The sequence below is a fragment of the Lepisosteus platostomus genome, chromosome 1 (assembly GCF_059453375.1).
Source record: "Lepisosteus platostomus isolate fLepPlt1 chromosome 1, fLepPlt1.hap1, whole genome shotgun sequence".
NCBI lineage: Eukaryota > Metazoa > Chordata > Actinopteri > Semionotiformes > Lepisosteidae > Lepisosteus > Lepisosteus platostomus.
Window position 1 is genome coordinate 38,506,842 of NC_142611.1, and position 12,007 is coordinate 38,518,848.

The window sequence follows — 12,007 nt, forward strand, 5'->3', positions numbered from 1 at the left end:
GAAGCACCAAAGGAATGCGGTTGTTACGGCGGGAGTTCCTGATCGGGTTGATGGTCCGGGGGGTGTTTTTGGCTCGGGCAAGGGCCCTGTCAATCACACTGCTGGGGTATCCTCTGTTGTTGTAAAAGGAGTACATTTCGAGGGCTTGGTTCTCGAAGTCGATGTTGCGTTTATTTTAGTGTCTAGTGTCCTGTCCAAGGTATTTCCTGCCTTGCACCTTTTGCTCACTGGGACAGGCTTTGGCTCTCCTGCGACCCTGAACTAGAAGAACTGGTTCATAAAATGGATGGTTGGAAAAATTCTAAAAAAAAGTTTAGTCTTACTAAAAAGGATGCAGCCTAGCGTCCATTTATATTGGGAGTATATTTCTAAAATGAAGCTGAAAGTACTGTATGATAACATTTATAACTATTCTGAATGAAAGAAATCCATTATGCCTCTGAAAAAGTCGTAAATGTCTGTATTAAATATAGTAAATGTATCTTTTTTACTTTTTTATTAGTATTTGAAAGCAATTGAAAAACCCTAAATGTCAAGACGTAACAGCAGAACTTAAAAAAGCAATATTAACATCGACAATAAAAATAATAATTTCGTGTTCATATTGTTTAGATCGTTTTCAGGAATTTTAATAAACATCTATGCTACATAGATTTTTTAAAAATTTTAAAAATATGTTTTCAAAAAAATATTATTATTGTTATTATTATTGAATTTATGGATGAACAAAATGTCCAAAATGACCCGAAAAGGTTTGTTTAAATCATCCTAGAGTCCTGTACTCTCAAGAAAGGCGGGGTTACATGCCATGCTCGTCTTTGACTCCTGTCAGAGGCTGTAACAGTGAGACATTAAAATCTTGTTAACTTTGGGAGCGCAGCAGTTGCGGGCGCAGGTAGTGTTATGTTACTGAAAACATTAAGTCTAACATTGATCGTCAAAATAATGTAATTTTCTTTTCATAAATATTGCGTTATTACTCGCTGTCTGGAATCATTTATATGGGAAATACAGTATTTATTAAAATATAAAAAAGGCTAATTTTAGGTGTGTAGCTGTAACCCATTTCTTTCTTACCTGCAAGTTACTTAAATGGATAAGATTTAGAAATTCTGTTTTTCACGCTGTTTGTTCGCGTTTGTCAAGAGCGCACAATGGAAACATTCACACTGCACGATATGCTTTTAAATTACACTGATATGTACACACTACTGTGTGGACTTGGATTCAAGAATGAAACGGAGTGTAATAAAGGATCCGAAGAGCCATCTCAGCCTAAAGGTAAGGTAACATAAATCGTACAGACAGGTAGTACTATGTTACAATAACATTTGATTTTCTACTCATCACATATATTAAATTCAATTGTAAGAAAGGCATTAGCACTAATAATGTTTTATAGTAGGATATATTTATAAGAAACATATGCAGGAATGCTTCTGTGGTTTAAACTTCATTGTACGCTTATAGGCAAGCGTTTCCACTGCGTCTGTCTGGCGGAGTTCTGATAGAAGTCGAACGTAATTTAACGTTTGGGTTAAAATTGTTTAAAACCACGTCGTAGCGTAATATGTACAATTAATTACTGCTTTGTACTTGTGCGCTGTAACGCATTTCTAACTAATATGCTTAAAATGCTTAAACATACTTAACTATAACTCAAAGTAATGTTATAAATGGCACAATAATATAGTGTGTTTGTAATAGTAAAAGATTATGAAAAGACTTAATAGACTTAACACTTTTTTATGTTACTAATAATTGTTCATCTGAGTTTTGTATTTTACGTATTTCTAGAGATTATATTGTATTCAAAATAAATTATGGTGTTAATTAGTCACACATTATTTGCAAAACTGTACGGTATGTTATATCAAAAGCAGTACAAATGTATTTGCATATATCTTTATGGGTACTAAAATTGTTAGAGCTTTTCCTGTCAATAAATGACTCTTGTGGGATAAAGACAGTGTTAACATTTATTTAATTTTGTTTGCAGATATAAATCAGACTGTACGGATATTCTTGTACAGTTTAATATTCTTGCTCAGCGTCCTAGGAAATGCCCTGATCATTGCAGTGCTAGTGAGAAATAAACGAATGAGAACTGTGACAAATATATTTCTGCTGTCCCTGGCTGTCAGCGACCTGATGCTCTGTCTGTTCTGCATGCCGTTCACCCTAATCCCAAATCTGATGAAAGACTTTATATTTGGCAGTGGTGTCTGTAAAGTGGCTGCATATTTTATGGGTAAGTACTCTATGTAACAAACAGACCTGTCAGTTCTTGATAAATGAGTGTGTGTGTTTGTGTATGTCATGTACAGAAAATGCCTGTCTGTGTAATCTTGACTCTTATCATTAGTTTCATTTACTGTAAAACGAACACAAAGTACTTAAGTGTTAAATTTCAAAGAGTAATTATTTTCCATTTAAGCGATGGTTTCCAAACTGCATCAAATATACATATCTTAACAGGTGAAGTAGTAGTGGCAGAAGAAGAAGGTTGGCCCCTAAAAAGGATACTGGTATGATGCCTTAATACACAGAAATCATGTAATGGTTCTTATAAATATAAATTATGCACCTGATTGGCCATCTGCACCCTACTAAGGGGTTGCTTTCAAAGTCAATAAGTTCTCAAAAACTTTTTTTCATGGCAGACTGAGGCTTTCTCTTGTTGATACTCATTGTTATAATAACTAGAATTAGTTCATCAATCCATCAAGCATGTAATTAGAATGCCCTGTTTATGTCATTCATCAATCATCCCATTTTCTAACCACATCATCCAATTCAGGGATTGAACCTGGGGTCCCAGTACTGTGAAGTAACAATGATAACATCTGCACCACAGTGCTACCTTAAGTGTTCATATGTTTTAAAATGTATTGTATGTTTGAACATAATGCATTGATTGATTTATTGTGATAGAATTAGTTGGGTTTTCTTGAATTGGACACTAAACACTCCATAATGTCAAAGTGAAAACAAAATTCTACAAATTCTCCTAAATTATAAATCTAAAACAGAAAATAACTGATTGCATAAGTATTCGCCCCTTTTTCAATTATCTAAGTTGCTAAAAATTGCTAACATAATAATTAAATACACTATGATTCCATATTGTTACACAATTAAATGTGACACAGTATAAGGGGAGTGAATGCTTTTGATAGCCACTGTAAAAATAATTTTATACAAAATTTACTTATATATCTGCTGACTTTCTTATTACCAGTTACCTCTGGACCAATTAATTATTTCTTGTAAATAGAATGAATTATGTATATGTAGGATTGCCCACCCTTAGCATGACGTTTTCCCTCGCTAGAGAATTAATTATGCTTCACTTAAATGCCATAACAAAACAATTCAAATAAATGCCAGGGAATACATCAGAGCTGAATGCAGAACTGTATATGAAATTAGAAACTATTCCAATCTACTGTATATGTAAATAAAAATGCTACCCAGATTGTACCACTTAAAAAATATTTTCGTTTTATTAATTTTAAGATACAGCCATAAATGAAAAGAAGTAAAATAAACAGAAAAAACAGAAAGCAATTATAATATAAAATAATACTTCCTACTTTGCTTTCATGGGTTTTAGTAATCAAGAAATAAAAGTTTCTTCTGGTGGTAAATCTAATAACAACATTTTAAGCAGCCATTTACGAGGTTTTGATGATAGGGTACAATGAGGCAGGTCTAAGCTTCTAAATAAAGGTATCTGATGAGCACACATGTACACAAACACAAATACTCACACAGTCCATTAAGACACCATTACAATTCAAGCTGTTGCAAATAATACAATAATTATTTCATTTAAGATATATTAATAGCTGAGATGCAATGAAAACTTGAAGACACACACACCTCTACTCTGTGGGATTTTGCATCACGATTGACAAACGTGGTAGTGAATGGCAGATTTGGCTATATTGGTTCTTTTTTTAATATTTTTAACTATAAATTAGTGTTATGCTGTATGATCTAAACATGTCTGCTATGTTATAATTAAATCTGGCAGAATAATTTTATGCTAAATAATTGTATGCTAAACCAGCAGATAAAATCAACATTTATTTTACATCTCAGGCAATGAATGAGTGAAATAATCATCCATGGACTTTAAATGATTTACTTTTTATTCCACCAAGAAACATCTCTTTCAAGAGTACAATTCAAATATATGGACTATGATACAAATAAATAATTATTAATATTTTGATGGAACAACATCAATATCAATATCATTCACGATAATAAGAATAAGAATAAGAATAAGAATCCTAATCATCCTCACATGTTCAAACATTTAGCTATTGTTTTTATTCAAGGCAATTATTTAATGGCTCAAGGTAAATTTAGAAATCTTTGCAAATACGTTACCTTTCCTGTTACCTTTAAAGCATTACTTACAGTAAAAAAAAACATTACTGAAGATTATTGAGTGACTGTTGGATTCAGAGCATCCCTTCTGTGTTTCAGTTTAACTCCATTTGCAGGAAGGAAATGTGAGACAATTTGTGAAGTATGCAAGGTAGAAATCACTGCAGTGGGTCTTCTTTATAAATATGCTCCTGCTGCAACAGAAGGAGCTTGTCAAAATGTATATTGTACAGTATTTATCCGTGGTGATGGAGGACCACTTCTCTGAAAGAAACAACAGGCTGAAAGGGAGTTAGTTTTGCTTCATGAATGTTAACAGGTGCTCTGAAATTAGAGATAGAAATTTGTGAACTTCATGGTGAATATTGCAATCTAGGCCAAAATTAATAATTTAAAGTCTTTATACAATAAGTAAATTGCATTAGGGATGATAATGGGAATCATCTAGACAATGAAAGGTAATTGTCTGATACAAAAAAAATGTTTTGCTCATAAATTTAACAAAGATGAAATTAACAACATGCCTCAGGCTGTGGAAGGACACAGTTCTATACTAAATAGCATTAGCATAGAGGGGGGAGGAATGTTTGAGGTACTAGAGACACTTAAGATGAACAAATCTCCAGGGCTTGATAGTATTCTACCTACTTTACTTAAGGAAAGTATCCATGGACTGGAAAATTGCTAATAATACCTTTAATAAATGTTAAAACTAAACAATATACTAGTAAGATAATTATAAGTAAATAATAGTAATAGTGAGATAATAGTAAGTAATTATGTGTCCAATTTTATCCACTAAGATACAAATAGTATACTGTATAACTGCTTAGGAAACAGTTCATAAAAGAATGATTAAACACACTCCCACGTTTGAATGTGTAATGTAGTTTTAATTTGGGTTTTACAGTGTTGCATTACTAGGCTTTTTCTTTTCTTAGTTTGTCTTTTATGTATATTACACATGTATTATTGTACAGAGTTTTTTTGGAAAATATGTATAAATTCAAAGACATTTATTGCCATGACTGATGAACTACAGTGTTACAAAAGCAATAAAAAGTACCAAAGCATTTACAAACATTTAGGATAATGACATAATATTAGTATTTGAGAGGCCCACTCTCTGTTCTTTGGGCTTTAATAGGAGATCACACACTGCAATATCAGCTTTATTGAGTTTACTTTCCCTTTTTCCAGGATAACTGATAGCTGCTCAGATTCTCACATATGTGGGAATTCTGGATTTTTATTTGTCTTTTTAGGGAAGTAAGTATTTTTAATCCCAGAGTATTTCTTAAAATGTATTAGAAAGTGCACCGCTGTATCTGCTTGTCCCTACTGGCAATTGGAGCACAGCCTGTCCATTCTGGGTAGCCAGTTCTGACTACATACTGTAACCTGGTTTCTGTGGCCACGTTATGGTCATTAAGCCTGTATTTCTTTAGGGCCTGCTTTTTCTTGTTTTCTCTTATCCTGTTCGGCTGGTATGCCAATGTGTAGTGTCAGTAATTATTAAAGAGCTCCAAAAAGAAAGAGAAAATCTGGCAAATCTAGTTATTGGACTATTACAAGAAAGCCTTATAAGAAAGCCTTATGCAGGATGTATTCCTGTTTAAATATGTCTCAGACAGTACATCCAGATCTCTCGCCTATGTTTTACTGCAACAAAACTTTGTGGTTGCTGTTAAAGCTTTGCTTAAAGAAAATTAGGAGGGACTAGGAATCTACAAGTGTATTTTCATCGGGCTGGATCTGGTTAAAAGCTACTTAGAGGTAAAAGGGAATCTTGCTCAACCTCTCCAGAAACCACCAGTACCATTTTACTCCTCTTGTACCTGACTTCACAGTAAATGGACTTGGTCCCTTTGTTATAGTACAGGATAAAGATAGGCTGGGCCACTGTCTAAGGCAGGGGTTCTCAAATGGTGGGGCATTTAAGGGTACGATGTGAGGGGAGAGAGATTTTTATATGCCGCTAATTCAGAATATGTACTTGATTTTCCCACTATAAGGCAACATTTATTACAGCAATTTATATATAGAAATGTAATATTTGCCTTTTAATCGAGCTTCCCCCAATATTGGTGTTTTAGTCACCATATTTACTACTAACCAAGAAATTATTTGAAATTTTTAGCTTTCAAAATCCCATAGATAATGTCTGATCCCATCACAGTAATTTAATAATAAAAAAGTTTAATTAAATAAAGCTTTCACGAGGACTGCATTTACTTTGGTGATCATTTTTATTAATTTGAGCAAACAAATTAAGATTACAAGGCTCTTTGCCTTGTAATCTTAATCCTTGCTGTTAACTACACAGAAGCACAGTTTATGCAGGAATTGAATCTCACAATAACAACCAATAATATCCACTCTAGTGGCAATCTTATGAACAAGCCAAGGTACATTTTCTTTCTATAAATGTCACATCATAATTTATGATGACTCAGGGGAGAAACACTACCATTAAAAAATCATTATGACTCACTTCACTTAACTTTTGATGATCAAAAATAAGCACCGCAACAGACTTCAATTTGTTGAAAGTGATTGCGTTGTGATCCTTCTTCCACAGAGCCAAGAATTTCAAAACTTGTCAAATATGCAGCATCAGAGTTCACATTGATAGAAAGTGTTTCAGGCGAAAAATAAACTGAAGTTCAAAGATGAATTTGGATCATACCACCTTCAATCTATATTTCACTGTTTTTTAAAATAAAAAATATAGTTTGTTGATGTAGGATTAAGTTCATAAATAGCAATTGAAATTAAATAATTTAAAAAATATTTAAATAAAATTATTAGCCCATACACAAAAGGTGGGCTGTGGTCTTGTGTTAACTTAAAGGGGGCCATCATGTTTCAAAGGTTTAGAACCACTGAACTAAGGAGTGAAGAAATGTTAAAAGGTCTCCTACTGCATTCAGACTAATCTTGTATAGCATTCAGTAATCACTGGCAATGCAGTGCCTTTCATTTAAAGCATAACCATGTACCATTAAAAAATGTAGTGTACCTGAACATGAGATGTAGCAAGTGGCTACTGCAGAAACTGTATGAGCTTCCATACAGTTTGGAGGCAAGATGCACTGTCCTGATTAAAAGGAATCGGGGATGACAATAGACAACTGAAAGCCAGCCTAAGCAGCTTCAGTGCCCATAAGCCCTTCAGTGTGTACTGGCAGGTAGAGTGTATTCTTGAGGCCAAGCCAAAAACATCATATTTGTTATGGCAAGGACAATTCACTTTTAGACTGTGTGTGGCCTCTGACAACTCTGAAATGAAGAGGATACACAACATTAAGTCCTGTGCCCAGAGCACAATTATATTAGTTACATTAGTCTTAAACCTCCTTTTTTACTGGTACAGTGAACAATCTACATAGTGTTTTGAATGTACTGTACATGCAGGACTGGACTGAAGATCCAAAATGTGTCTTAAAAAGTGTTGCCTGCTACAACAACAGATGAATCATATGATCATAGGAGTGTCCATGGACCCCAAAACATTATGTTGGTGAAAGAATGGCATTGGTTAACTGCTACTAAAGATGGTTAGCAGTTCCTTAACTTGCTTTCTATGTATAGGCACCCTTGATAAAACATTTTTGTGATGATTGATATTTCTCTTTGCAGACTTACTGAGAAAAGACAATGCTTTAGTTGCTTTGGGGTCATGCCTAAAACAAAGGATACTGATACGGAATTATTTCATTCTGGAATGAGATTGTCAGTGGCATGCCACCAGGAACGCTTTTAGGACCTCTTCAGTTCATAATTTACATCACTGATCTAAAATGTGCATTCATTAAACTAGTACAATTTAGCAGGGGCAGTGCAAGCAATACAAAAAGACTTAGGCACAATTCACATATAGGCAAACTTCTGGCAAATGAATCTAATGCGGATAAAGGCAAGGTACTGGTAAATAAGGTATTTTGTTGGTGTTGAACTAGAAGAAGTAATACTTGGGAGAGATCTGAGAATCTGTTTACTCGAGTCTTCATGTAGATAGTGTGGTGAAGCAATTAATCCAGGAGGACAGAGGCAACTCTTTCATATTGACTATGTCTGTGCCCCCAAGAAGACTGGAGATAGCCAAAAGACCCAAGCTGGTGTAAGACTAAAGGGAGGGGATTTGCCTCAAGGAACACATTGTGGGTGTGGGTGTGGTAAGATTCAGTGGGTAGGGAAATGTGATTGTGTTCCACTGCAACACAACTTGTCAGGAGTTTGGCACTAAAGGGATTTCAAATCATGGAAAGGATCCTTATTTTTCATATTTATTGAAATTATTTCCCCCTTTAAGTTCTGCCAAGCAAAGTGTGTCACTCTTGTCTGCACTTTGTTTCGTTTTTGAATAGGCAATGATGGTAGTCTCCTTTCAGCATCAGTTTAGAATGTAACCTGACCTGAATGTGGATACGTACAGTATTTATTTTATGAATACAGTCTTATTTTCCCATGTAAATGTTTGTGTCTACTTTATTGGTTTATTAGGGTTTGTGGTTGTGAGTGATTGAGTGTGAAGACTGGGTGCAGTGTTTTGGACTTTGGAATGCGCTCCAACTATGCATAGTAGTCTGTAAATATTAGTTTGTGGGTTAGTTTTTGTTTAAAAAATCCTTGTCTTAATCGCCTAATTACTTCTCAAACACCAAACTGGTCATGGAAATTTAAATTCATTTGACCTAGTTTATATTCCCTGACTCAGTGGACTCAGTGGTTTTATTGAACTTTCATAATTAGCTTGTGATTAAATCTCAGACTCTTTAAAAACTCTTGTTTTTATAGTGAGAAACATTAACCAATTTAAACAGTCACACCCGGTAAAATGCCAACACTTTAACGTTTTTATAAAATAACAAACCAAATTTGTTTATTACAGTGCTTATAGAAAAGCATATTGTAACATACAACCTCCAAGTGAAAAAAACAAATGCCCCCAAAATTCTGAAAAGTAATTAAAATAGGAAACCTAGAAAAATGGGTTGGACTTAAGCATTGGATAAGAAGACCTAGCAAAAGTGATTGTAGTAGAAGCTTAATATTTTGATCCTCAATTTCTACAGTATCATAGATTAAGTAAGACTAAATATTCTAAAATAAATGCAGTCTAGAGATTGTTTGACTCATAATATAATTATCATAATCATATTTACAAGAACAAGACTGTAATTTGTAGACAGAGTGTTATTTGCGGACCGTTGTATTTAATGTTGTAGTAAGTATACTGTAAGGTGTACTGTAGATCTTGCCATATACATAAAATGAGTGACAAATAGTACTCACACCTCTACACCCAAAGAAGGCTCTACAGCCGAAACATTGTGTTTTCTTTCTTCTCTTTTCAGCATGGAATAAACCTATTACTTGTTCCCTCACACCTCTACTATTTGTGCTCTCTCTCGTACGTCTACCACAATACCTAGGCCAGTCCCCAGACATTACCTCTATTAACATAAAAGACACTCAGCTCTGGATTTTTCTATATGCAGACAATATTTTATTTTTTTAAATATATCAGAGTCTCTCCCACCACTTTTTATCTTTCTGTGCTGTTTTATGTTCCAAAAACTGGAAACAGTGTATTTCAGGACTGATCAAACTTTGGTTGTAGATAAATTTGATCTATTTTATAGCTCACCCTTAAATCATCAGTTTATAAAGACTTGGAACACGTGTGAATTTGAATCAGTCTAGTAAGTTTATTGGTTCAGTTAAATCAATCACTCTTCTTGAGACCTTTGGGGTATTGGGAATTTTTGTCAAATTATATTTCTTAATTGAACAATCACTAGTTTAAAAATATGGTTTTAACAGGTTCCAAGGGTTTAGGAACTTGGTTTGTATAACCTACTAGACTGTGGCTATCCAGTGCAAGGGACAGTTGATGGGATGATTCCAACCCTAGTCCTGGAGAGCTGCAATCAACAAGAGCTTGTAGATCACCATTACATTACCATCACCATTAAATCACCAATATCTGAGAACATACAATAGTTTCATTGTTACAAGTTAACCCATTTAGAGATTTAGAGACACAATTCTGAGTATCTCAGCCCTCAAAATATTATTTTCTTGAATCATCAATAAAATAGAAATGTCCCATATCTTTAGAAACAGGTTAACCCATCAGTTACTCATGCCTTTAAAATGAAATATATATACATATACATTTGAAAAGTAACATGCTACTAATTTTGTATTACATATTATGTTTATGGTGTGACTGTTCCACTCGCAAGTCACTTAACATATTTTTTGTCTAAATTTTGGCCAGACCTTTTGTTTTCAAATCATTGAAGTACAACAACTAAATAGTAATCATTAGAACAACATGTAACTTTATAGCCTCTTGACATTTTTTAAATAAACATTCAAATCCTTCGCTGAATATTTAAATGCTCTTACGGTTATTGGAAGTGACTGTTGATATTTCTTTGTCTTAAGAATCTAGAAACAATGGTTAATGCCTGGCTAGTGTCAACATTTAAAGTTCTCAGGAGCTTCACAACAAGAAAGGAACTAAGGGGTTTTACTGAGTTGTGCTGGGTGTAAGGCACATTGATCAAAGGAATCGTCTGGTTTACCTGGTTAATTAAGTTTTGCATAAATGATTAAGGGTGATCAATAGTTGTGGAACAGGATATAATACAGAAAACAGGCAGAAAAGAGAGGAGGACATGGAAAGAGACAAAAAGACACAACTAGAGAGAAGAAAGTGTGACAGACAAAAGGTCCTTGTGCAGATCATTCATACTGTAAAGTCCAGATTCTAGTTTAGTAAACCTGGGCTTGCCATTGTGTTTTTTAGGAAACTCTGATTTTTTGTATACAGTCCCTACTTGCCTCTCCTGGTTGGTGGATGGATTTTTAGAATAAGGAGATATATTTCACTTTGTAGCATTCAGATTTATATAGAGAGATCTGACTAAAGGTTGTACCCCTATTTGTAACATTAATTTGTACTTAATACTGTGCAAATAAACATTAACAACTCAAACTTGAAATATAGTATGTTTAGTGCTCTATGGTAAAACTGGTTTAAATGGTGAGACAAAGAAAATAATGGAACATGAAATCATACAGACAAGCTGTCATGAGGAAACAACAGATTTAATTAAATGGTAATAAAGAGCATTCAAGGGCCTCTGTGGCTAGGTCAGTCCTGAAGGATTTGAATCTAAGATCAATTTACAGTATTAAACAGCAAACAAATTATACAGTATAAGCAAATGAGTCAATGAGGAATTAATAGGTTAATAAGGTTTACATCCCTTCAAAAGTATTTAATCCAGTCTTGTTATAAAAAATTATGTTGTACCATCCAAAATGTCAGATATGCTGAAGAGAATACTCTTTATGTACTTTTTCACCAAGTAAATAGAGCTTAAAGGATTTCAAGTCCCCTGAAATAGATACAATAGATAGTTGATCTCTCCTGTGTATATATACTTGCTGACTGTCATCAGTACATCTCTTCTAGCACTCAGTGTTTCACTCTTGTCAGAGACAGATGTGTCTTGCACTTGGTGTTGCTAATACCTTACTTTTATTGGGTGTCCAAAACTCCCATCCAGTCTTTCCTGTTTCACCT

General features: G+C 34.0%; 1 protein-coding gene across 1 annotated transcript in view; it reads left to right on the top strand.

Annotated features, from left to right (window-relative positions):
* Positions 1-867: 867 nt before the first annotated feature.
* cckar (cholecystokinin A receptor) overlaps positions 868-12,007 on the top strand; it is a 30,190-nt gene continuing 19,050 nt past the window's right edge. Inside the window, exons 1-2 of the mRNA XM_088628053.1 lie at positions 868-1,281; positions 2,000-2,251. Of these exons, the coding sequence (XP_088484179.1) occupies positions 1,155-1,281; positions 2,000-2,251 (379 nt within the window). The 5' untranslated portion in view covers positions 868-1,154. The remainder of the gene's footprint in view (positions 1,282-1,999; positions 2,252-12,007) is intronic.